The sequence below is a fragment of the Nesoenas mayeri genome (genome assembly GCF_963082525.1).
Source record: "Nesoenas mayeri genome assembly, chromosome: 5".
Classification (NCBI taxonomy): Eukaryota; Metazoa; Chordata; class Aves; order Columbiformes; family Columbidae; genus Nesoenas; species Nesoenas mayeri.
The window spans coordinates 67972112-67997668 of NC_137548.1; the positions used below are offsets into that span (position 1 = coordinate 67972112).

Consider the following 25557-nt stretch of genomic DNA (forward strand, 5'->3'; position numbering starts at 1 on the left):
TTTTATACTTATAAATTATAATGTAATATAGTATATATTATATCTAATACAATACAATATAACATAACATGACATAATATAACATATGACATGACATGGCATAATATAACATGACATGGCATAATATAACATAACATGACATAATATAACATATGGCATGACATGGCATAATATAACATAACATGACATAATATAACATATGGCATGACATGGCATAATATAACATGACATGGCATAATATAACATGACATGGCATAATATAACATATGACATGACATGGCATAATATAACATGACATGGCATAATATAACATGACATGGCATGGCATAATATAACATGACATGGCATAATATAACATAACATGACATAATATAACATATGACATGGCATAATATAACATGACATAATATAACATATGACATGGCATGACATAACATATGACATGACATAACATAATATATAATTTCCAATTTTATACATATATAAAAATTGTATATAAAGTGTTATAGATATAAATGTAGATATTAAAAGTTAAATAAGTATACATTAATATATAGAGACAAATATAATATTTATTTAAAAATGTAAAGCAACTCCCTCTTTGCGTGGTTATAGGGCTTCTCCATGTACCCACCTCTCCCCAGGGGTACTCAGGGCATACATTACACAGGAGGGATGGAAATACCCTTGTGCACGTAATTGGGGAACCAGCTTTATCCGAAGGGTGAACAGGGTTCCTGCCAACACCCACACGGGGCAGAGAAGGAGCTCTGGCAGGAGGACCCTGCTCAGAACACCTTGTTCCCGCACAGGCGTCATCGCCCAGGAGGTGCAGGAGATCCTCCCCGAAGCCGTGAAGGACACCGGGGACCTGGTATTTTCCAACGGGAAGACCCTTGAGAACTTTCTGGTAGTGAACAAGGTCGGTGGCAGCGCGGAGGGGCAGGGAGAGGCTGTTGAACCTGGTTCAAGGGAGTTGCCGAGCTGAAAAACAAAACTGGACGAGGGGAAATTGTGATGCGTGGGAAACGTTTCTAAGCCAACACCACCCCTCTGAGCTTCAGCCCTGGCTGGTCCCTCCGACGTCAGGAGCGGCAGAGATCGGCAGGGAGGAACCGGCCTGATGTTGGTGAAAAGTTGGCAGCATCTCCCTCAGAACAAGGCTCCTTGTTGGCAGCCTCCTGTGGGGAGGCTCTTAGTCATAATCTCTCCTTTCTCGATAAGATAAGGTGGTTATGTCAAGATAACCCAGAGCACCGGGCTGCCTGACCTCTCCGTCACCTGTGGCAGCCTGTTTGTGGCTCGAGGTGTCGAGGGGACAGCGTCCCGTGTCACACACGGAGGGGACAGCCTCCCCGAGGGGACAGCCAGCCTCCCAAAGCCACCAGCTCCCTCCTGCATCGCTCTGTCCCAAGCAGGAGCAGCCAGGGCTCAACTTAGTGCCTCTTTCCTCCTTTGTGGAAGCCTCGAGCCCTGCGGTTACATCTCCGGCTGGCAGGAGCTGTCAGAGTGACGTTTTCTGTCCCATCTGCCCGTGGCCAGGCCATTGCTGTCCCATGTTCTCCTCCAGGGGCCACAGCTCAGCAGCTGGAGACCTTCTGATCTCCGAACTGCCTGAAAGGAGCTTGGAGCCAGGGGGGTCGGGCTCTGCTCCCCAGGAACAAGCACCAGGAGCAGAGGAAACGGCCTCAAGTTGCACCAGGGGAGGTTGAGGTTGGATGTGGGAACAATTTCTTCCCCAAAGGGCTATGGGGCATTGGAACAGGCTGCCCAGGGCAGTGCTGGAGTCACCATCCCTGGAGGGGTGGACAGATGGACATGAGGTTCTCAGGACATGGGGCAGGGACAGGGGTGGGGGAACGGTTGAACTCTGATCTTGAGGGTCTTTTCCAACCAAAACGATTCTATGATTCCATGGTATCTCTTGTTCTTGCACCCAGGGGCTGTAGAGATCTGGATGTGCCATGTTGGATGATTCCCCACCCTTAGAGCCGGGTGTTTTGTGGCCTTTCCCCTGGGACAGGGCACGGGGAGCTGTCAGGGCCACCAGACCCGTGGGAGCAGGAGTTCCTCCATGTGCCAGACCACTTAGTCTTCCACCGTCTTCCCTGGCAGGAGCGCATCTTCATGGAGAACGTGGGAGCCGTGAAGGAGCTTTGCAAGCTGACTGACAACCTGGAGACCCGCATCGACGAGCTGGAGAGGTGGAGTCACAAACTGGCCAAGCTCAAGCGGCTGGACAGCATGAAGTCAACCGTGAGCTCTGGGGCGTTCAGGTACAGGCTGAGGGCATGGGAGCAACGTGGAAATTGTCCTTTTTTGAGCCCCAGCAGCCCTGAGCAACAGCTCGGTTTGGGAAAGGGGAGATGGGAAGGAATTATAGGGTGCTGGCCATTGTCGTTTGGCCTGGGGTAGATTCTACTAGGAGCTCAGATTGGTGAGACAGGTCTGGCACACACATACCAGCCCAAAACACACCAGTATTAAATTGTCTCCTGGTTTCCCTAGAGAAAGTGAATGGCATTTTCAGGACAAGTAGTTTCTCATGCTTGCAAAACTATGACACTGAGCTCATGCAGGTTTTGGGGTAGAATTCAGGCTCTCTGGACAATGACCCTGAGCAGATGAAGTGACGGGGGTCTGTGACTGTCACACAGAGATCTCCCCACACCAGAAATCCCGGCAGCCTCCCCGAGAGCTGTCCCCGCACAGCTCAGCCCCGTTCCTCCTTTTCTCCTCGCAGCCAAACTGGGAGCCAGTTCAGCCGTGCGGGAAGCGTCCCCCACAAAAAGAGACCCCACAAAGTAGCCAGCAAGGTAAGAAATCGCTCCCAAAGGAGCGACGCTACGTGGGGGAAGGTGGTTTGTCCAAGAACGGTTGTTTGCGTGGTCCTCATGCATTTTCTTACATGTTCTGCAGAGGAAGAGACCCCATCTATTCCCTTTTGTTGTTCCATCCCTAATGAAGATGTTATCTGGCTTCTGCTCGGCGGGGTTCACGGTTTGCAGGGGAGGAGGTGGGATGGGCTAGTTGGGCTCTGTGTGAGGATGGGAGCACTGTGGAGTCTGGAATTTATTTTTGGGGTGTTTTTCTCTTGCAGTCCCCATCGGTTGTCCCGGAACAGGCCTGCATCAGCCAGCGCTTCCTGCAGGGCACCATCATCGCCCTGGTCGTCATCATGGCATTCAGGTGAGGTCTCCGGCTCATCGGTTCGCCCCACACCATCCCTGGGCTGTGCAGTGAGGGAACATGAACCTACGGCTTCGTTCGTGGGCTGAAATTCAGAAGCAGATCAGTCCCTCAGTGTGTCCCTTGCCCCGTGCCTGTCCTCAGCCCGTACCTTTCTCTTTGTTATTTTTTTCCAGTGTGGTGTCCATGTCCACGCTCTACGTGCTGAGCTTGCGCAGCGAGGAGGATCTGGTGGATATCGAGGGGTTGGTGCCTCTGGGCTCGGTGGGAGGGATGCGGTGACCGGGAAAAGGGGGTTTGAATCACAGAGAAACAGCTGCTGTGGGGTTACTGAGCGCGGTTCCAGGGAGTCAAGCTGTCAAGCCAACCAAACGTGTCCCGGTTTAATTATCTGGAGCAAGAAGTGAGGAACAGAGGAGGAAAAGGAAATATGCCGCTGTTTGGCTGCTCACAAAGCCGTTCGTGGCCGCTCTGAATGTTCTTCGGAGTAAAACAGCATCGCCACAGTTTGCAGTGGGGCTGGACCAGTCTGTTCTGGGCAGGAGTTTTCCTTTGAAAACAGTGCTTTTAGTGTGGATTGAGCACTGGGGGAATGGCCCCAGCGTCACTTCGGGCACATTTCGCTCCTTGGGGGGCTCGCGGTACCAGATAACGAGTCTCTTTTTCTCTCTCTCTTCTTCCTTTCCTGTTTCTCTCCCTCCTCTTCTGGTTGCACCTCTCATCCAACCCATTTTTCTTTCCGCTTTCTCTTTAATTTTCCAATTCTTGTCTTGTCATTTCCATTACCTTCCACATCCTCGTTTAATTTCTCTTCGTCCTCCCCATCTCCTCCTGACCTCCCCACCTCCGTCCCGTGCCCCGTAGCTCCTTTGCCGTGCCCACCGCCTGTCTCCTGGCCCTCTTTCGGCACAGGGGCCCTGGGGTGCCGGTCGCTCTATGTCCACGGTATGTTACTGTTTCCTTATCCCGCTATTTAATTGCTGCATCCCTTAATTCCTCTTCTTTCTTCCATCCGCACCGCAGAAAACCAAGAACCTTCAGCTACACTGAAAGCAAAGAAAGGGATATGAATATATCTCAGCAAGTGGGAGTCCAGAAAGGATTACAGACCCGGTCAGGAAGGGGGAATTAGGATTAGGAGATAGAAGAACCAATTAATCCAAAACTAAATAAAGAAATTACATACTACAAGCAAAGCAGGAGCTTTGGGAGGAGTGGAGGGAGTATGCAAAATGATGAAGACTTTGAAGAATTAGCCAAAGCGCTGTTCCTACCCTCTCTTCGTATATGAGGGAGCTTTGTTGTGGGGGGTCACTCTCAAGTACAGGACAGCAAAAAAACCCTAAATTATCTATTTTTATGAGGCATCAGCGCTGGGAATGTTTGGAAAGGTCCTGAGGAGGGAAAGCTGAGTAAAGAAGGTAAAGCTCCTCGATGAAGGGATGTGCAGGGCTGCTGCAAAATATGTCCCTTAAAAGAAAAACAAACCATCCCTGTCTTTCAGCGCCCTTTGAATAAAACCCCACATAAAAAGCAGTGGAAAATGCAATTAATTTGTTCTTCTAAGAGCTCCACATTGGGGTGTTCACAGGAAACTATTAAAGAAGGAATTGCAAGACAAAGCCAGGCAGGGAGAGCAGTGACAAGTGGGGGAATGTGAGGGACAGGGGAGGGTTTTGGCTGGGCTGAGGGTTAATTGCAGAGGCTGGTGCCCACATTCCCACCAGGAGCCCCAGCATTGGGTGTCCTTCCACTAGAAAGAGAAATAAATGTAATAAGAGAAGTCTTGCAGGTGACAAAGTGTTTTGATTCCTCTAAATGAGTGAAAGCTCCGTTTATCTGTGAGAAACCTTGAGCGGTGCTGGGGGCAGAGACAAGATGCGGGCACAGGACGAGGGAAACGTGGGGCTGGTCAAACTGAGCCGCTCCTGGGCCTGGGGAGGGTCTGGGCAGGTTAAATCTTACACGTCTTTGGTAGGAACTCAGGACAAATTCTGCTCAGCGGGCAGGTACAACCCCTGAAGGAGAGGGCCTGGGGTTATCACATATCTCCTGGCGTCATCCCATATCTCCGTAGGCAGTCACAGGTGCCCAGAAATCGTGTTGCTGAGGGTTCCTGTGCAGATGGGGGAGAAAGCAGCCCCGGCAGCGGTTCCTCCCTCCACATCTGCCTCAGCTCTGAGCCGCAGAGCTGCAGCGAAACCACCGACATTCCGTGGAGTGGCGCTGGGTGGGATGGTGCGTGTTTCTCAGAACAGCAAAGCGAGGAACAGTTTGTCTCCGAGAGATAAGGGGCACCTCCCGGAAGGGATGGTGAGCGCCTGGAGCCCGTTATGGCTTAATACTTTGAGATCAGAGAGTATAAATCCACCCTGGAGATGGGTGCTGGGAATCAAATGCACTGAGCGCACCCTGTGCCACCACGAGCATCGAGGGAGTGTGGCTGGTGTCCTCTGAACCCTCTGGGTTCACCCTGCCAGACGTGGGGCTGCCACACGTTCTGCTGGGGCGTTCTCCGGCTCTCCTCGCTGTCTCCGTGCCTTGCTGCCTCTCTCCTGCCGTTCTCGTCCCGGCTCACTGCAGCCTCTGCCCCTCGCCCCGTGCTGCTCCGTCGCCCGCTCGCCGCCCCAGCCGCGTCTCTCTGCCAGTGACCCCATTGAACCCCGTACTGGAGGTTTTCACCTGTGTTTTTCTGCGTTTCAGGTCGAGCCAGAACATTGATAAAACGCAGCTGGTGCGATCCACGGCCGCGTCGGACGGAACCGGTGGCAGGACCCCCACGCACCACGGTGGGTGGACACGGTGATGGCTCCGTCTCTGCAAACACCTGAAAGGAGGTTGGAGCCAGGGGGGTCGGGCTCTGCTCCCCAGGAACAAGTAATAAGAGTAAACAGCCTCAAGTTGCGCCAGGGGAGGCTGAGGTTGGATCTGGGGAGCAATTTCTTCCCCAAAGGGCTGTGGGGCATTGAACAGGCTGCCCAGGGCAGTGCTGGAGTCACCATCCCTGGAGGGCTGGACAGGCGGACATGAGGTTCTCAGGACATGGGGCAGTGCCGGGGTGGGGTAATGGTTGTACTCGATGGTCTCGAGGGCTTTTCCACCCAAAATGATTCTATGGGCCGTGGCGCGGGGTGGTGAACGCGGCTGCTCCCCCGTGCCAGGACCGTTCTGTTTCCGTGCTGGGAGGTGCCGGGGCTCTGGTTTCGCGGGAGGGATGTCGGGGACACTTGGCGCTGCTCCTGTTCAATGTCCCTCCACGTGTCCCTGCTGTTTCCCCGCAGTCCCAGAGGACACACGTGACTTATCCTTCATCTCACCCGCTCCCGGCGTGCTCGCCTGCTTCAGCCCCCCGTGTTTCTCCGTCTGCTGCTCCGCTGCTCCCACCAACATCTCTGTTGTCCCCTCTGAGACCAGTCCCACTCGTGCCACTAACCGGACGGGTAAGTACCAGTCCAGACATCCCAGAGATGCTGGTACAACGCTGAGCTGCATCTGTCCCACCTCGTGTCCCCGGCCCCTCTCACCTCCTCTCCTCCCGCTGCACATTGTGACAAGGACCCTTCAAAACGCGTTGGGTTTGCTCGGCACCGCTGAGTCCACAGCACTGCCAGCACAAGGTCAGGAGCAGCTTTGTTTGCGCCCTCACGTGCCTGTGTGACCACGAAAGCAAATGGCACCTGGGGTGCGTGAGGAAGAGTGCGGTCAGCAGGTCGAGGAGGTGAATCCTCCCCCTTTGCCCTATTGGGGCCACATCTGGAGTTGTGTGTCCAGCTCTGGGCTCCCCAGTTTAAGAAGAACAAGGAATTACTGGAGAGTCCAGCATAGGAACACAGAGATGCTGAGGGGTCTGGAGCATCTTTGTGATGCGGAGACACTCAGACAGCTGGGGCTGTTGAGCTGGAGAAGTGAAGCTGAGAGGGATGTGATCAATGGATCAATATCTCAGGGTGGGTGCCAGAGGATGGACCAGACTCTGTTCAGTGGTGCCCAACGCCAGGGTGAGGGGCAACGGGCACAGACTGAAACACAGGAGGCTCCATGTGAACATGAGCAGAAACTTGTTTGCTGGAGGTGCCAGAGCCTGGCCCAGGCTGCCCAGAGCGGGTGTGGAGTCTCCTCTGTGAGCCATTCCAGCCCCTGGGATCCTGTGTGATCTGCTCTGTGACCCTGCGTGAGCAGGTGGGGCCGGGGAGCTACAGAGGGACCTTCAGCCCCAACCATCCCGTGGTTCTGCGATTCCAAGTGCCGCCGGCCTCCCTCTGCCTCTCACCACCACTTTTCTCTCCCCTTGTCTCCGCAGACCAAAGCCAGACCTCCCTCCAGCCGGTGACAAACATCAAAGCCAAATCCAGGGGCATGGCCGGGAAAGCCGCCTCCTACGCCAAGGGGCCCAAGACCCCTGACAGGTCTCAGAGCTTCGGCAGCCCCGCCGCCAGCCCCTCCGCCCCCTTCACCCACCTCCAGGCCAAAGCCAAGTCCGTGTCGCAGCTCTGGCTCCCTCGCAGCAGCTCGGCGCTGGGGCAGCGGCAGCGGCGCAGCCTCCGGCAGCCGGCGAGCGAGCGGCCGCGCACCGAGCAGCCCGGCACGGACGGTAGGTGAACCCGGTTTACTTCCCTCCTTGCAGCAGCACTGGCGTCCTGGCTTCTCTCCTCAACCACCTGGATCTCGCTGTGTCCCCACCCTGTGGTCTGTTTGCCACCGGTTCTCCCAGTGCAGCCAGATTCACCCTCCAGCCCTGCCCTTCCTCCTCCTCCTCCTCGCTGACCTTTCTGGCCGTATAAACCAGTTGCTGGTTCCCTCCTGAGGCTGCTGTACCGGCATCTCCGTTCTCACCCCCATCTCGGCTTGCTCAGTCATTTCTGTATCAGATCGAGAGGAATAAATGCACAAATTCGGTTGTGCTGGCAGCAGAGGGGAGTGTTGATGCCCAGCTGCTGGCACAGCCTGGGGCACATCCCGTGCCTGGACATGGCATTAGGGCTGGTTTATAGAGTCACACAATCACTTTGGTTGGAAAAGCCCCTCAAGATCATTGAGTCCAACCAGCGTTCCCCAGCTGCCATCGCTTTGCTGTTCCTAAATAGTCCGTTTTTCTGCCCACAGGGCCAATCCCGGCGCTGAGCTCCGTCCGGATCCTGGAGATCGACCTGCCCATCCAGCCCCAGCACTGCGCAGCCGCCGGGACGTGCAGGTGAGCGGGGCCGGGGCTGCAGCCCCTCAGCAGCTCTGGGGGAAGCTGTTTTCTGCTTCACCCTGTGCTGCTTTTCGGCCAGAGGAGCTGGGGCTCCGCATCCTTCCCAAAATTGCGTTTCGTGACGTGCTTGACCTGGGGAAGCAGCCTGGGAAGCCGTTCCCTCTAAAGTCTGAGCCCAAGACAAATTTGGGGTCCTGTCCTGGCCATTTCGGAGCCGCCTGAAGTGCTGCGGAAAGCTCTGACACTCTCTCTGTGTCCCCAGGGCTGGAAACGTGACGTACCGCATCCCCGTCAGCCAGCTCACAGCTGTGAACACCAACCTGACCCTGGAGATGAAGTGAGTGCGCAGGGCTCGTCTCTGGGGTGTTTGGGTCCCCCTCAAGTCCCCTGGGCTGTGTGGCCGCAGTGTCCCTGTGAGGGACAGCAGGGTGTCAGCGTCTCTTCTCTCCCCAGCTCCTCCTCCGCCGTGTCCGTCTCCCTCTGCAGCCTGATCTCCAGCGACCCGTGCCAGGACGGCGCCAGCACCAACAGCTCCAGCGACGCCGCAGACGCGCAGGTACGGCTCAGAAAATACATCCACGCGCCTCGCGTCATCCCAGAGCGATGCTGACCCGCCGGCAGGGAGGAACGGCCCCAGGTTGCGCCGGGGGAGGTTGAGGTTGGATCTGGGGAACAATTTCTTCCCCAAAGGGCTGTGGGGCATTGAACAGGCTGCCCAGGGCAGTGCTGGAGTCACCATCCCTGGAGGGCTGGACAGACGGACATGAGGTTCTCAGGACGTGGGGCAGTACCGGGGTGGGGGAACAGTTGGACTCAATGAGGGGCTTTTCCAACCTAAATGATTCTGTGATCCTTTATTTCTATCCCACCCAACTCCCCACGAGCCCCAGCACAGGGGCTCACACACGGGGCTGTGACGCATCCCAACGAAATCTCTTTGGGGGAAGCTGGGATTTTGCAGCTCTGTGCGTGTGGAACCCGCGTCAGCCCCTTCTCCCCTCGAGTTTCTCCTCGCCCCGCCCGGCCCAGCTCCGCTCTGCCCTCGGGACGTTGTTCCCCCGTCGACAGCACCTGGCAGTGGCTCCTGGGCAGGGAGAACATGCCCGGTGCTCAGCCCCCTCTCTCCTCTCCTCTCCTCTCTCCTCAGGACTCCACGCACCGCTGGCCCCTGGTCATGTTGGCTTTCCGAGTGTTCACCTACCACTTCAGAATCGCGCAGCCGGTGAGTACCAGCACCTCCTGCCTCTTTCCTCTTGTCCGGGGCTGAGCAGCAGAGCGATGCAGCCACAGAACCCTTTCTGGTTGGAAAAGATCCAGTCCAACCATTCCCCATGCCAGGTTTAGCGGCCACATTGCGCCGAGAGCCCTGTCACAGCTGTCACCTTCCGCGGTGACACAGACAGCTCGGCTTTCTGGTTAGAGTGTTTTCTGAGTGTACTAGTAAACCCCAAATAGTTGGTTTTACTGGTATTGTTGTTCTAGCACTGTGCTGTTTTCTACCAGCCTACATGTTTATAAACTCTGCCAAATGGGTAACGTGTTTTTCTCTCTCATTGTCTTTAATAGCAAATACATTTAATTCATTATAAATGGGCAGTTTTATGCTTACTAACTTTTTAAAAACAGATGAAAAATATCCTCTCAAAGACTGATAGAAGATTAATTTTGTTTTTGAAAGTACTCTACATTTATACAGTCCTAAAATTACCCTTTGAAGGCAACCGTGAGGCTCATGTGGCCCCTGGTGAGAATGAGTTTGACAGCCCTGCCTTAAGGTGAAAACCTTGACTGTATCAAAAAGGCGGCTTTAATATGAAATGTACTCTTGAACACCTCCTGTAGTGACACAGACAGCGGGAGGATGATTTTTCTCTGCCCCAGCGCGTAATTCACACCCCAAATGTGTCCCACTCCCCTCTACAAGCTGTTTTTGTCTCTCCCAGGGCCAAGCCAACTGCAGTTCTGCTCCCGAGCACCTGGGACGCCTTTTCACCGACTATTATTTCCAGTTCTACTGGCTCTGTGAGTGAGTCCTGGCAGCACCAGCGCCCTCGCACCGGAGACAGGAACTGGTGACACTGGGGACGCTCCCGCTCGCCCCCGGCTCCCCGTGTGACGTGGAGCTGCTTTGGTCGCGGCTGGTGCCACCAGCACCGAAGGGCACGCAGAACATAGGACACAAACCACAAAAAACCACGACCGGCCCCCTTGGGGTCACCTCGCACCATCCCACACCACCCCAAATATCCCTCTCTGTCCCTTTACGGGGACACTTGTGTCCTCTGTCGATTCTCCCTCCCCTCATGACACTGCATTTGGAAGCGTCGCACCGGACGGTGGCTCCGTCCCGTGCTGGTCCCCGTTGTGCCACGCCAGTTTCTTCACAAACACTGGAATTTGCTCGACACTGGAGCCCTTTTCCCAGCGCGGAACGCCGGAGTTTGGCCTGGAAAAGGCGCCGCTGTGCCTGGTCCTACTGGAAGTCGTACACTGGAGTTGCTGCTCCTCCCGTTGGCTCCACAGACCCCGGGGACCCCGGACTGTCCTCTGGGGACACGAGAAGGTGCAGCTTCAACGTCAGCCCCATCTGTCCCCTCTTTGCTGTTCTCTTCGCTTTCATCATCTCCAATCTGGACGGATCGACTCCAGAACCCCCCAAAAGCCGCTGCAGAGGCTGTGCCACGCGTGGCGACACTCGGGAGAAAAATCACCTGCGTTCATGCCGTGGGACCTGTTTAATATTTGGCCGCGTGTGCGGAGCCGCCTGGTCGGTTCTCAGGTCACTGCGGCCACCTCTGCCCAGATGTGCAGGAGCGAGGCCACCGGCAGAGCCCGGCTGGGGACACCGAGGTGGCTTCACCACGTCCCCGCCCATCGGGTCCCCGCTGGGGGGACGGCAGCGACCGGGCCCTCATTGTCACTTGCAAAGCAGTTTTGTTGAGTCTCTTTGGGGTATTTTACTGTTACAAGTTCTTAACTTGCTAAACTACTGAACTGTATTTGTTTTTTAATTTTTTAAGCCGTGTAAATGGGTCTCGTAATCCCGTCCCTTCTGAGCTGCGCCTGTGGCACAGGAAAGCACCGTGGTCGCTGAGCTCAGCTGGGACGTGCCAGACCCGGTTCCAGGTGCCATCGGCGTTTCTGGAGGCTGAGCCTAAACCAGGTCCTGAGGTCTGAGCTGCACTTCTTTTTAATCCAGAGAGATTGTTCCTCCGGGGACGCTCCCCTCCCTTCTCTGGGGACAGTTTTCTCTCCTGTCACTGCAGCTCAGAACTCGTTGCAGCGAAGCGGCGGCAGCTCGGTGGTTCCCTGTGACACCAACAGGACGCAGCGTCTGTGCTGCCAAAACCGCTTTGTTTTTAGGGCGGTTTCAGGTCAGATCTTCGTCCCTGACCCCCCCACATGTACATCTTGTCCCATTGCGAGGGAAAAAACACATCTGGAGGGGGAAGAATCAATCAAATCGCCAGAAACGCACCGGGAGCAGCAGCCTGAGAGGAGATGGAGCCTCTCGGGTGTCCCTGCGATGGGGTTTCCGATGCCCCCGGCAAACCAAGTGCCTGAAGGGCGACAGGAACAGCTTTTAGTGCCTTTTTTCTGCTAAACGGGACTGCGAGGGACCGGTGGGTTCCCCCTGTGTGCCTCAAAACCGGTGGCCAGGTCACTTATGAACAACTCGAGTGCGAAGCCCAGCCTGACCCACGCGCGCTGTTGCGCAGCCGCGGGCTGGCGGCAATCCCCGCCACCAAAAGAGGGGAAAATGCAGTTTTTAGCATCTAATATCACGATATTGATCTTTTGTCTTAAAACGCGTCACAAAACGTACACCAGTTCCAGCAGCCGCTGCGCAGCGAGGAGCTGCAAAGGGTTTTGTCACGACGAAAGAGGCGCAGGATTGCTTCTGCGCCTGCGGAAACAGCCGTTTGCATCGATTTCCCCCCCCAAAAAAGGCGTTTCGGCCCAAACTGAAGATGCATTTCCCCATCCCCAATCAGTAACACGAGAATTAACAATCAGGCCTCGCCCTGCACGGGACGGAGGGAGCGCTGAGCCGCAGTTTGGGGCAAATCCGCCCTTTTCGCTGGAAACTCGACGCTTCATCGTCTCTCTCGACACCCTTGGCAGGAAAGGAGCGCGGAAACGAGGCCAAATTTTGGCTGTTTCAGAGTTTGTTTCAAAAGCAAATTCGCAAACGTTCTGTCCTACCGCTAGAGCTTAAAGCCTGTAAATAGAGACTACGCCACCGCTGCGAGAATTAAGCAAAAACAACAAGTAAAGCACTAATTTGTTTGGTTTAAATGTTGCTGTCACAGCTTTAATCACTGTATATTGCCAGCGAGTTTGTAGAGTCGCATTCGTAGCAGGTTATTATTGATTATCGGTTTTTATTTGTGGGGAACAAGCGTGGTTTTCCCTCCTTTCTTTTCTGATTTATATTTATATTTTGCTGAATTTGGAGTGCTGAATCTCTGGATTCCTCACTTTGGGTTGTTTTTGTTTGGCTTATTTAGACTTTGTTTTATGCTGGAGGTAAATATGCCCGTATAAATAAATATATAAATACTGCTTTGTATCCAAGGGCGGCTCCTGGCACGTTCCTCCCTCTGAAACAAGAGGTTTTTCTCAGTTCAGGAGTTATAAAAGTGCTTCTCACGAGATGGATGAACCGCAGTGTCGTTAATCAGCGGGAGCTTGCAGGTCAGAACAGGCTGCGGCTGCTACAGGGCATATTTTCCAACAGGTAGTAAAATAAAGCACTTGTTACTCACATCTCAGAGGTTGGGGCATCTGCAGAGGGAAAACTTCCTTCCCAAACAAATTAGGACTTTACCTGTTGAATTTCAGATGTTGAGATTTGGCTTTGAAAAGCTGGGCTACAAACTCAAAGCTATCTCTAAAAATAGTTAGGCACGCCATAAATAAATGAGGTGTAAATAAAGGGAGCACCACAAAGCTGCTGTTTCAGGATGAGAACAGGCAGATCCCGCCAGAAAAAAGGGTGTGGGAACACGATGGTGACAAAGGTCGAGCTTAGGGAGGGGGGGCAGGATTAGGAAGAAGTGGGAAGTGCTCAATTCCTGGAGTTTGGCTGCACGAGGTGACACTGAAACTGGGCATACACGGACGTGGAAATCTGTGATAAACATGGGGCCACCCCCAGCTGCTGATATCAAAGTGGTTTAGAAAAAAATATCTAAAAGACAAACCCTTGTGCATCACGGATCCAGTTTTATTCAGGTTTGGTTTGCTGGGCTGGCAGAGAACGGTCCGCGCCTGATACAGGTTTTGTTGGTGAAGTAGAAAAGAAATACAAAACAAGGTTCTGGGGCTCCACACCTGGAAGCGAACGAGAGATGGAGCTGGTGAGACAACGTTCCCCGCTGGGAACCGTTTCCACGTCCTGAATTGGGCTGTGGGTTCTGTACAGAGCGGCTGGTGACGCCTCCCGCCCCCTCCGCCCCCGCAGAGCGCTGGGATCCCGGAGCTCACGGCAGCGGGGCGTTCCCGGGCGGCACCGGCCGCCCCGCGGGCTGCGCCTCAGACGTAGATCCCGACCCAGAGCAGCAGGAACAGGACGCCGAAGCCCATGAAGAGTGACGCCACCAGCGAGATCAGCAGCTCCTTGTAGATGTCCCGCGTGTACTTGGTAGAAGTCACTTCATAGCTGCGGCCCAGGGGTTAAGGTGGGAACGGCGGCCAAGGGGAGGGGACCCCCTGCCCCCCATTTCCCTCCAACTCCTCCATTTCCACCTCCTCCCCGTTTCCCCCCCGCCTCCAGCCCGGGGATACACGAAGAACCAGGCGGTGAAGAACATGCCGATGGCCAGCAGCACCACGGTGAGGTGCGGGAACACGGCGGGGTTCACCGGGCTGGTGTATCTGCTCATGGCCTCCAGCTCCTGCGGGGACGCGGACACGGTGAGCGGGACCCCGGGCCGGCCCCCGACCGCGGTCCCCAGTTCCGGATCCCGGCCCCTGACCGCAGCCGCGGTCCCCTGCCACCACCCGGTCCCCTGTGGCCACCCCGGTCCCCACCCGGTCCCCACCATGTCGCCAGGTCGCGGTTCCCCCTCCGCTCGTCTCCGACACGTCGCCTCCCGCTCCCGCCGCCGGAAGCGGAAGCAAGCGAGTGGGCGCGGGGCGCGCCGGGATAGGTGGGCGGGGCGAGCGGGAGCCGCTCGCTATTGGCTACAGGCGGCTCCCGGCGGGCACTGCGGCTGGAGCGCGGGAGCGAACGGCGGGTAATGGCGGCCGGGGGGACCGGGGTGCGGCGGTTGCGGGGAGTCTGGGGGGTGATGGAGGCTGAGGGGAGAATGAGGCGAGAATGGAGGGGAATAATGGAATAATGGAATAATGGCGGCTAAGCGAGGATGAGACGGACCCGGAAGGGATAATGGCGGCTGGGGTGAGAATCCCAGAATGTCAGGGTTGAAGGGCCCTGTAAAGCTCATCCAGTGCAGTCCCCCCATGGAGCAGGAACACCCAGATGAGGTTACACAGGAAGGTGTCCAGGTGGATTGGAATGTCTGCACAGAAGGAGACTCCACAACCCCCTGGGCAGCCTGGGCCAGGCTCTGCCACCCTCACCCCAAACAAGTTTCTTCTCAAATTTAAGTGGAACCTCTTGTGTTCCAGTTTGCACCCATTGCCCCTTGTCCTGTCACTGGTTGTCACCAGCAGAGCCTGGCTCCATCCTTCTGACACTGCCCCTTTCCATATTGATCCCCAGCAATGAGTCCCCCCTCAGTGTCCTCTTGTCCAGCTCCAGAGCCCCAGCTCCCTCAGCCTTTCCTCACACGGGAGATGCTCCACTCCCTTCAGCATCTTGGTGGCTGCGCTGGACTCTCTGCAGCAGTTCCCTGTCCTGCTGGAACTGAGGGGCCACAGCTGGACACAAGATTCCAGATGCAGCGTCACCAGGGCAGAGCAGAGGGGGAGGAGAAGGGGGAATGATGGAAGGAGGGCAGGGAATGGTGTGTTCGGGAGGCAAAAGAGGCGATAATGGCAGGGCTGGGGAGGCTGCGGCTGGGAGATGTGATGGGGGGCGGGGGTAATGGTGAAGCTGAGAAACAGCTGGAAAGGGGGTGGAGGGGTGAAAGGTCACAATGGGGCTGGGAGAGGGGAGGGTGATGGGAGAGGCTGAGGTACGGAGCGGGTAACGATGGGGTTGAGGGTGTAATATTGGGCTGCAGGAGGCTGAGGTGAGGGAGGATGGGGGTGTAATTGTGAGTTGGGGGAGAGTGAGGTGAAGGGGGGATGAGGGGTCAGTGTTGGCTGGGAGCAGGATGACAGCAGCTAGTGCAGCCCCTGGGCTGATGGTTTGTAGCCACCTCCCTTTGGTCCCCCATCCTTGGGTGCTGCCCCACAGCCCAGCACTCCCCCCCTGCACCCCACATGCTGACCCCAGCGCCCCCTTTTCCTCTCTCCAGGATGGGAATCCATGGCCTGGCCAAGCTCATTGCCGACGTGGCTCCCGGGGCCATCCGGGAGAATGACATCAAGTCTTATTTCGGCCGCAAGGTCGCCATCGACGCCTCCATGAGCATCTACCAGTTCCTGATCGCCGTGCGGCAGGGAGCCGAGGTGCTGCAGAACGAGGAGGGCGAGACCACCAGCCACCTGATGGGCATGTTCTACCGCACCATCCGCATGGTGGAGAGCGGCATCAAACCCGTGTACGTCTTCGACGGCAAACCCCCCCAGCTGAAATCGGGGGAGCTGGCGAAGCGAACAGAGCGTCGGGCTGAGGCCGAGAAACACCTGCAGGAGGCTCAGGAGGCCGGAGAGGAGAACAACATCGAGAAGTACAGCAAGAGGCTGGTCAAGGTGACCCAGCAGCACAATGACGAGTGCAAGAAGCTGCTGACACTGATGGGGATCCCCTACCTGGAGGCACCGGGGGAGGCAGAAGCCAGTTGCGCTGCCCTGGTGAAGGCCGGGAAGGTTTACGCGGCTGCCACGGAAGACATGGACTGTCTGACCTTCGGCAGCCCCGTCCTGATGCGGCATCTCACGGCCAGCGAGACCAAGAAGCTGCCCATCCAGGAGTTCCACCTGAACCGGATCCTGCAGGACTTGGGCCTGACCTGGGAGCAGTTTGTGGATCTGTGCATCCTCCTGGGCTGCGACTACTGCGAGAGCATCCGCGGCATCGGGCCCAAGCGCGCCGTGGAGCTCATCAGGGAGCACAAAACCATCGAGAAGATCGTCCAGCAGATTGACACCAAGAAATACCCTCTGCCTGAGAACTGGCTGCACAAAGAGGCCCAGAAGCTCTTTCTGGAGCCCGACGTGGTCGACCCCGACGCCGTGGAGCTGAAGTGGACGGAGCCCAATGAAGAGGAGCTCGTCCGCTTCATGTGCGGGGAAAAACAGTTCAACGAAGAGCGAATCCGCAACGGGGTGAAGCGGCTGAGCAAGAGCCGGCAGGGCAGCACGCAGGGCCGGCTCGATGACTTCTTCAAGGTGACGGGCTCCATCACCTCGGCCAAGCGCAAGGAGCCCGAGACCAAGGGCTCGGCCAAGAAGAAAGCCAAGACCAGCAATGCCACGGCCACCAAGGCCAAAAAGGGAAAATAACCTGACCGGGTGAGCGCAAACCACCGCGCGGGGGGTTTCTGCTTAACCAGGAATTTTTAGGCTGATAACATTTTTTCTGTCCCGCATGTTAGCGCTAGGGAGGATGGTGCTCGAGTGCTTCGCAACAAGGTTAGTGAATCTGAGAAGCCTCTTCTCACACAGCAAGGGGAGAACTGAGCTGAAACAAGGGTGGTTTGGGGGTTTTGGGGAGCAAGGAACTGGGGAGCGGCGTTCAGCAGTTCCAAACTTTGGCCACAGGGAGCAGAGCATACCCGGCCGTTAAAGAGACGCTGATCACAACCACAGTCTCTGATATATTAATAGAAAATCAAATTTGAACAGCTCAGGAGTGCAGCAGGAGCTGGTAATACAGAGATTTTTGTGCCTGACGCACTCCACCCAAAAGGAAACGGGTACAAGGAGAAACTGGGGCGATTTGGGGAGGAGATGTGAAATAATGAGGTAAACGTCTCCCTTTAACAAGGCTCAGGTCTGGGTTCTGCCCTCCCTTAGTGTACTTGCTTCTCTTTGTGTCAAAAAGAAAATCAATGAGTTTTAATCCCAATTCCAGCAAAATTTTGCCCCCTGTTAGTGCATAAGCTGAGAACAGCTGGGCTGAGCTTAGAGCTCTCAGAGCCTGATTTTGCTGCTGGGTTCTGGTTTATGGTTAAAAATAAAACTATTACTAAACCTCAAACAGAAACCCATTCCCTCCCTGATTTTGTGATCCATGCCCTTGTCACACACCCGAGACAGGGCCCGGGCTGAGGAAAGAATGACACTGTCCCCTTTTTTTCTTAGTTTATTTTATTGTGTATTTTGCATTGTCTTTTCCTCTTGTCAAAGCGATGTGCTTGGTTTTGTTTTCAGAATAAAGTTTATACACAAATCTGATGTTTCCCATTCTCTGGAGAGGCGAATTAAACCTTGTTGGTGAAGGTGAGGAAGAAAATCCCGGTTTTCCAGGGAAATTTGTTAGTGACAACAGCCCAGGGCTCGAGCACAGGCCTGAAAACAGAAGATTCAAGATTTAATCCTGGTGTTAACAGCAACTTTTGGATGTTTGGTGGACATCAAAGGTCTGTGAGTCTGCTGAGCAGCCAGGCTGCTTTCGCAGAGGAATAAAATTAACATTATGAAAATAATGGTGATTTTTGAGGCCCATCAGAAAATTCTCTTCAATGTCGCACAAGGAACAGCAGCAGGTGCTGTGTGTGGAGCTGCTTGAGCTGCTGAGCACCCAAAACTGACACGTCTGCTTCTCCAGTCAGGTGGGTTTCACAGGTTTTGGTTTAACCTTAATCCCAACCCCAAAACTGGAGCTATTTTGGCAGGAGGAAGCCGGGGCAGCTGCAGCTTTGGGATCAATACAAGCGTCACCATGCCTGTTGCTTACCCGGCGTGTTCGTTGCAGAATCTGCACCCAAAAAGCCAGGAAATCACTGCAGGGAACAATCATTTTAAAAATCAATGCGAGGGGTGTTTTCTCACCTGCTCTGTGTTTCTGCATTTAACAAAGTTTCTGCCTGTGAATCTTTGTGCGTTCAGCCCCGAATCCTCATCACCTCTTGTCACTCTGAGCCACGTGGGTTTTTCCACCTGCTCTGATGGTTTAAGTGTCTCGTTTTCCTCTCTCATGCACCTTCCACCTGCGTTTACTCCAGGGTAAGTTACTCCTACGCTATTACAACACACAGAAAGCTCTACTACTGCTAGTGTACAATATGTACACTATAAATTAGGCTATACTATGTGTTCTATAGTAGGATATATAGCAGGCTCCACACTATTATGATACACAGATTATCTACAACTTGAGTTCTGAATGACGAAGATAAACACATCTCAAATAAATTAATTAACATTAATTAAAATATGTTGCTGTTTTGAGATCTCTCTGACCCTTCACCGACGCTCACCTGGAAGTCACAGCGGTTCAGACACTTATCTACTGCAAACTTACTGTCTTCAGCCTGAGCCCCGTTGCAAAGTCCTTTGTCCTACTGCTTGCTGACCCGAACTGCAATTAATTTATCATCACATTATTATATATCATGTTATTACGGTGCCAAGAATACCTCAAGGCATGAGACAGATGGTGAAACCTTTCAATAGAGTTTAAAAGCCTTTTCAGGTACCTTTAATTTACTGAAAGGAACAACATTTTCTCAGGGGATGCATACAAAGAAAACCAGCCCTTAAATTAATAGAATTTCTCTAATGAACCCAAAGTAAAATCAGAAGCCTGATTACAGGAACAGGGTTTGGTGTTCGTAGGCTCGGCTTATGCTGTTAGACTGGAATAAAGGATTTATACCTTAGGGTGGACGAGCGTTTCTGTGGCCTCAGGCTTTTCCTTGGGGCATTTTCTGTAGCTGCGGCTTGAGAAATCAGTTTTTTCTAAGTCCAGACTGTAAAACCTGTTACACATGCAGGGAGAGAAACCATTTATATACGTGTGTCACCTTGGTTCCAGCATTCACACTTTCAACTGCTCAGACTATTAATACATAGTTTAAGTGAAGCTCTAAACTCACAAAGGCCAAAGAGGAGCATAAATTCCAGACCCTGGCATCCCATTAAACATTATTTAGCACATTTTTTCAGCTTCTTTCCCACCTGTGGCTCGGTGTAGGTGAAAATTCCGCCCCCTATTCATCACCACAGAGCAAACAAAGGTTAACGAGCCTTGTGCAATTAACGGAGGAGGACAGGACCTGAGTCCAAACTTCTTCCAGACTCTTCTGAGTGTTTATAATGATCCCTCAGTGCTCAGCTGTGATTTACTGCAGGGATTTTAGCCCTGATGGCCAAAGAGATAAATAAACCCGGGCGCCATCCCCCCACACAAGCCCTTGGGGACAGCGGCGTCATCTCTGGTTGAAAATCCAGGGCCACGATACTCTCTGTCACTTGTGTCACTTCCGCAAGAGCCGCTTCCCTCGGAACCATCGGCAGAATGGAGGAAAACGGGTCGTGTTTCTTCTTTCTGCCTTAGGATTGTGTGGACATCGCAAAAGGTGCATCCAGAAGGTGGGTCAGACGGTGATATCACGCAGGACTGCGAGATCGGGCTTCAAATCTAGAGGAAAATTAAACCCCACAGCATCCAAACTTAGGAGTTTGCTGGGCTCAAGGCAAAAACTCACTAGCAGAAAACACCTGAACGGTATATTTTTACACACCTGAATTTCTAGGCATTATCCTCAGGCTTTCTTATTGTGCAGCACCATCTTATTGGGACAAAACCGCTGCGAAAAACATTTTAAAAGCCCTGAACATCCACAAAATGCAGAGGGAAGACACGAGCAGGACGGTGCTGTGGAACCGCACAAAGACCCGTAGCCACGGTGGAGCTGCACAAAGCCCCATAGCCACGGTGGAACCGCAATGCTTGTTCTCTAAGAGGGGTAAAAACATCACAAAACCACAACCAACCTGCTGCTTCTGCCCTCAAATTATTCCTCGTGTGCAGCGCTCGGGTTGGGTGGATCTGTCGTGGATTTTTGTACACGGGGATGTCCTCAAAAGACAAGAAGTTCATTTAGTGGAAGGGAAAAGCAGCTGCAGCCAAAGCCTGGAAATATCCGACCAGTTATTTCTGGTATGTTGGAACCTCAGAAATATTTGTGAAGTAAAAACTCTGCCTGTTACAGAGATATAAGTTAAAAAAATAAGAAATACCTAGTTTTGTAGCACAGCAATGTAACTCAAACGCAAGAGCATTCGGTCTGAATATTGCAGAGGAATCGTTTCTCCTCTGCCCCTGCTGAAGGAGGGAAATTGGAGGGATGATGCACACGGTGTGAAGGGACGCAGGTTTGGTTCCTATAATTCACATCAAGCTCCTCTGTCGCTGCTCTTCCCCCAGGTTCCACCCCAGCTCCCGCTGCTTCTGCTTCTGGTCATTTTCACTACCAGGTGGCATTTATTCTCACATTTTCTATTCTAAGCAAATATTTCCACTGCTGTTCATCACTCTGATATTATTGTTAATTAATGCCCCTTATACTATTTACACCAGAGTCTCTCAGGCGTGTGAAGGATCCCCAATGTCTGCAAGTGAGGAACTGGGACTGGGGAGGCTCGATTAGAAAAAAACACAGTATTTAAAGTGTTGTGTGGTCTGGAAATGAGGGCGCTGCTTTCCTTTCTGCTATAAGGAGCCTTCTGTAAGCCATTCTTACTTTTTCTCCTCCTCACCTCCTGGATTCCCATTCATTCAGCCATCAGATTTCTATTAAACACATAACACGTCAGGTATAATTCATTCCTGAGCCCCACGGGTGCGAGGAGCTGCTGAAAGTGCCGTGTTCCCTGTGGCGAGCGGGGAAAAGCGCGGCAATAATAGTTGAGCTGGCGCAGATACAAAACTCAGTGTAATAAAACCCCGTTTCACTGCGATTTGCCACACTGGGGGGAATGTTTCCCCCTGAATTGGAACCTGACCGAGAATATTGACAGAAATCAGGTTATTCCTGCTATTTAGCAGGAGATTTGGGGTCCCAGGCTGGTGTGAGCAGCCGAGCTCCAGCAGGGCAGAGCAGAGCGGGGATTCGGGGCTCCCGGCTCATCTTCTCCCAGGAAACATTCAATACATTCCCCTTTCTGCCTCCTGGTGACACGAGATGACAAGTTTGCAAATCCCTCACGCCTTCTCCACTGTTCAAATGATACAATCCTGTGCTCAAGTTTTTTATTTTTAAAGGAAAAAAATGATTTTTTAAAATATTTCAGCCCTGTGATTAAGAGAATTAGGACAAAACGGCATTTCTGAAGGGTTTGGGGTGAGCTGTGAGGGTTTGCTGAGAGCCTGAGCATGGTTAGGTGTTAACTATTAAAGCTTTGTACTTCTAATTAATGATCGAATGGAGTCCTCACGGTAGCAGCCTCCCATGCCAGCAGCCTCCCATGCCAGCCACGCTGTTGCTTTTTCCCATTTCACCCTTTTTTTCCTCCTTCCAACAGCCACGTTACTGCAGAGCAGGATAACATGGCTCATGGCAATGACACCGTGCTGACCCATTTCATCCTCCGAGGCCTGACAAGCAAGCCCGAGCTGCAGCGGCCTCTCTTCTTCATCTTCCTCATCATTTATCTCCTCACCCTGACGGGCAACCTGGGGCTGATCGCCCTGATCAAGACCAGCCCCCCGCTGCACACCCCCATGTATTTCTTCCTCGGCAATCTCTCCCTCGTCGATCTTTGCTACTCTTCTGTCTTCTCCCCAAAGCTGCTCAGGGGCTTCTTGGTGGAAAACAAAACCATTTCTTACTCGTCCTGCTTCGCCCAACATTTCTTCTTCCTGCTGTTTGTGACCACGGAGGTGTTCCTGCTGGCCGCCATGGCCTACGACCGCTACATGGCCATTTGCAACCCGCTGCTCTACGCCGTTGCGATGTCCAGGAGGGTTTGTGTTCAGCTGGTGACCGGCTCCTACGTCGGGGGGATCTTGAACTCGCTCATCCAAACGTGTTTCTTGCTGCCGTTGCCTTTTTGCGGCCCCAACATCATCAACCATTTCTTCTGCGACACCAACCCCCTGCTGAAACTGTCCTGCGCCAACGATGAGCTCCACCTCAATGAGCTTTTGCTCGTGGCCTTCAACGGGACCATTTCCATGTCCATGCTCTTTGTCATTGTCGTCTCCTACGTCTACATCCTCCTCTCCATCGTGAGGATGAGGTCTGCCCAGGGCAGGCACAAAGCCTTCTCCACCTGCGCCTCCCACCTCCTGACCGTCACCTTGTTCTACGTCCCCGCAGGGCTCAGCCACATGCAGCCGGGCTCCAGATACTCGCTGGACATGGAGAAGGTCACCGCCGTGTTCTACACCCTCATCGTCCCCATGCTCAACCCCCTCATCTACAGCCTGAGGAACACGGGGGTCAGGGATGCGCTCAGAAAAGCCACCACAAAGAACATGAGTTTGAGTTGCCTGCTGGTCAAACTGACCCCAATCCGTTGATAAAACTCCTATTTCTTCCTATTTCAAATAGTCCTTACTCCTCTTGTGGAGGAGTAAGGAACCACATGTGTTCACAGCAAATCTGAACCATGCTTTAAAATCTGCAGAGACTCCATTTAACAAACATCCTGTCATTAAAGGCCTCTGATAAATATTTCCTTGTCACCTCTTGTTTGTTTCTTTCTGTGAAATGATGTGATATCGTAGGAGGTGGTAAAAATAAGCTTATAAGGTATTTCCCCCTCAAGCTACTTAAGCAGCTGCACCGGTTCAGGCAGTGATTCCTCCAAGGCAAGTTCAAGGAGGACTGGAGGCTTTTGGCAAGGTATACCCAAAAAAAGAAGAAAAAGAAGGAAAAAACACCTCACTTTGGGCTGAGTACAAGGAAAAAAAATACCATCTCATTTGCTTCCAGGGGATGTGCCATAGCATTGAGGAAAGGAAGGAGAAGCAGGGGGTGAGAGCAGTAAGTTCTGTGATCTGGCACCTCACATCTGCTTTGGGAGAAGCAGCAGCAGCTGGGAGGGATATTTCTCCCTGTCAACAATGAGGTCAGTGGGATTTCCTATAACTAGCTAGGGAGAAGTATTGTTTTCCCGCTATTCTCTTGCCATGGGGTGGTTGTAAATGGTATTTCCTCCCTGCCGGCTCTTCCTCAAGACAACGGAGCAATAAGCAATAAGAGCTGCAATGCCCGGTCCCCAAAGAGCAGAGGGGGTCACCTGTCACTTAATGTTCATTTGCACATGGCTGCACCTGAATTAGTTCAGACATTGGGATTTTTTCATAGTTAAAACATAAATAATCCTAGCAAGATTTCTTTCAGCTGGCCATAGGAACCACAACCTAAGAGAAAATATCACACTTACCTTCCCTGAGAGCTTGCTCTGTCCTCAGCTTGCGCACAAGGGGGTTTTGCTTTGCGTTAATTTGTGGTGTTTCCATGGTGCAATATAGACCAGGACCAAGCACAGCTCTAAAAGTGGTTAAAGGCCCCAGGCTGAGCTTAACTAGTGCCCTGAGCCCTGGGCAGAGGGTGTGGGTGGGGGCCCCAGCTGCTGCTGACCATGGTGATTATGGTGATCACACTCCCAGGTGTCTCAGGGAGAGGAAAACTGGGTTTTTTACCCTAAACACTGTTAAAGCGCCATGTCCAGGCTCCTCTGATGTGTCCTGATGCACAGAGGACAGAGCAGAAAGGAGCAATGAGCCCCTTTGCTGCCTGTCAGCGATTCTCCTCCCTCCTCTGAGTTATGCAGAATAAAGGGCTTCAGCTCTCACCTTCCCCATCTCCCGGAGAACTTGTCCAAATGCCTCAACTTCTCATGAAAACTCCATCAGAAACTTGGATTAAAGGCTCTATATAATTTCACTTCATGCCAGCTTAAAGCTGATTTAAACTCGTTGCCATTGTGCTCATTCATTATGGTTCTTTTAGGAAGACCGCGGTTTACAAAGGTATTTATTTTAAAACATATAATTTATTCACTTTAGCATTGTACAAGCAACAGCGTCCTTACATGTCCTTACAGAAATTGTATAGTTCATTAAACACCAAATGTGCAGCTTGATTAAACGTTAAAAAACCTTTGCCTACTGTTCTCTTGGGAGCGTTTTCCACCCCAGTCACACGATGACAAACAGAAGAGTCGTAACTCAGCCCATGTGGCTCAGGGATTGTCACACAGAGCCTGGACATCTTACTGAGCACCCAAAAGTTAAAAGGCCACTAGATGTAAAGACAAGACAACCCAAGAAGGTTTTATTCGGGACATGCTCTCTAGTGTGCTGACACACGTGTGCCCATGACAAGTTGCGAGCAGGATTCCATGTCCCCAGAGCCACTTTGGGCTTCCTGATGGCTCTTGGTCACAAATTGCACCTGAGGTCCCAGCTGACCATGACCTGGATGGCCACATTCTGCCCTGCTGTTGCCAAGGTCACTTATTTTGGATAAACCGACCCCTTGTGACCGGGTGGCCTCTGGCTGTATCCCACAAGCCTTCTCAGGCCCTTCTTCTGCAGACAACCACTATCAATATTTCCCACTTGCAGCCCTTGTGAAGGGACCTCATCGATGGGCACCTCAGCAAAACCTTTGTAAGAACAGGCCTAATAGTGCTCCTAGAAAGAATTCAGAGATTCGGGGCCATATAGCATTTCTCTATATATCACTGACTTGAGCAGCTCCTCAGTTCTTCGAGTTCATCTGGGAAAAAATATTATTGAGCAGGCAACAGAAATGTTAGTAATTATTTACCTCCAATCTGAGCATCTGTTTTGTGAGCAATATTTTAATTTAACACAATCTAGGCACAAAACTTCATGGTACTGTTTCCGTTTTGCTAGGAAAGCATTGACACTTATTCTGATTAATAATTGAAGGCTCACGCCACAATTAAACTGAAGTTGTTTGCAGAGACCAATTCATTATGCTGGTTCTCCATATCCTTGCGTCTCCTCGTCTGTAAGCAGACCGCTAATGACCAATAACTTCATTAACTCCAAAGCACCGAAGAGCTGCAAATAACACATTTCTCAAAGCCCAGGTAGATGTGGCACCAGCTTTCGCACCCACAGCTTCCTCAGGGCCCCCTTCACCTCCTTGTTCCTCAGGCTGTAGATG

At 52.8% G+C, this 25557-nt stretch overlaps 4 protein-coding genes across 5 annotated transcripts in view; 3 read left to right on the forward strand and 1 right to left on the reverse strand.

Moving 5' to 3' along the window:
• The window catches only part of MYRF (myelin regulatory factor), a 31858-nt gene extending 18897 nt beyond the window's left edge, over nucleotides 1–12961 (forward strand). The window contains exons 14-26 of the mRNA XM_080346279.1: nucleotides 813–922; nucleotides 2116–2276; nucleotides 2744–2816; nucleotides 3101–3189; nucleotides 3366–3434; nucleotides 5893–5978; nucleotides 6471–6629; nucleotides 7490–7780; nucleotides 8293–8380; nucleotides 8646–8720; nucleotides 8837–8939; nucleotides 9531–9605; nucleotides 10327–12961. Of these exons, the coding sequence (XP_080202405.1) occupies nucleotides 813–922; nucleotides 2116–2276; nucleotides 2744–2816; nucleotides 3101–3189; nucleotides 3366–3434; nucleotides 5893–5978; nucleotides 6471–6629; nucleotides 7490–7780; nucleotides 8293–8380; nucleotides 8646–8720; nucleotides 8837–8939; nucleotides 9531–9605; nucleotides 10327–10413 (1466 nt within the window). The 3' untranslated portion in view covers nucleotides 10414–12961. The remainder of the gene's footprint in view (nucleotides 1–812; nucleotides 923–2115; nucleotides 2277–2743; nucleotides 2817–3100; nucleotides 3190–3365; nucleotides 3435–5892; nucleotides 5979–6470; nucleotides 6630–7489; nucleotides 7781–8292; nucleotides 8381–8645; nucleotides 8721–8836; nucleotides 8940–9530; nucleotides 9606–10326) is intronic.
• A 572-nt stretch (nucleotides 12962–13533) lies between these two features.
• On the reverse strand, nucleotides 13534–14504 carry TMEM258 (transmembrane protein 258). Its single transcript, XM_080346278.1, has 3 exons — nucleotides 14431–14504; nucleotides 14174–14283; nucleotides 13534–14048 (listed from the first exon to the last, which is right to left on the reverse strand). The coding sequence occupies exons 1-3, from the start codon at nucleotides 14431–14433 to the stop codon at nucleotides 13922–13924; spliced, it is 240 nt and encodes a 79-aa protein (XP_080202404.1). The 5' UTR covers nucleotides 14434–14504; the 3' UTR covers nucleotides 13534–13921.
• Nucleotides 14505–14573: 69 nt separating this feature from the next.
• On the forward strand, nucleotides 14574–17746 carry FEN1 (flap structure-specific endonuclease 1). Of its 2 annotated transcripts, XM_080346277.1 has the most exons (3): nucleotides 14574–14625; nucleotides 15814–16972; nucleotides 17056–17746. In XM_080346277.1, exon 2 carries the CDS (start codon nucleotides 15815–15817, stop codon nucleotides 16961–16963), a length of 1149 nt encoding a protein of 382 aa, XP_080202403.1. In that variant the 5' UTR covers nucleotides 14574–14625; nucleotide 15814; the 3' UTR covers nucleotides 16964–16972; nucleotides 17056–17746. The 2 variants fall into 2 exon arrangements, with proteins under 2 accessions (XP_080202403.1, XP_080202402.1); XM_080346276.1 differs by having other exon boundaries at nucleotides 15814–17746.
• Nucleotides 17747–21956: 4210 nt separating this feature from the next.
• On the forward strand, nucleotides 21957–22931 carry LOC308040943 (olfactory receptor 5J3-like; the record flags this gene model as incomplete). The annotated part of the gene is made up of 1 exon (XM_080345320.1): nucleotides 21957–22931. The coding sequence occupies one exon, from the start codon at nucleotides 21957–21959 to the stop codon at nucleotides 22929–22931; it is 975 nt and encodes a 324-aa protein (XP_080201446.1).
• Between the last annotated feature and the right edge of the window lie 2626 nt (nucleotides 22932–25557).

Excerpts from the sequence above, each read along its gene's own strand:
- FEN1 (XM_080346276.1), top strand. The coding sequence starts at position 15,815 with ATGGGAATCCATGGCCTGGCCAAGCTCATTGCCGACGTGGCTCCCGGG.
- TMEM258 (XM_080346278.1), bottom strand. Across the intron at positions 14,049-14,173 it reads TTCACCGCCTGGTTCTTCGT|CTATGAAGTGACTTCTACCA; the intron begins GTATCCCCGGGC and ends CCTGGGCCGCAG.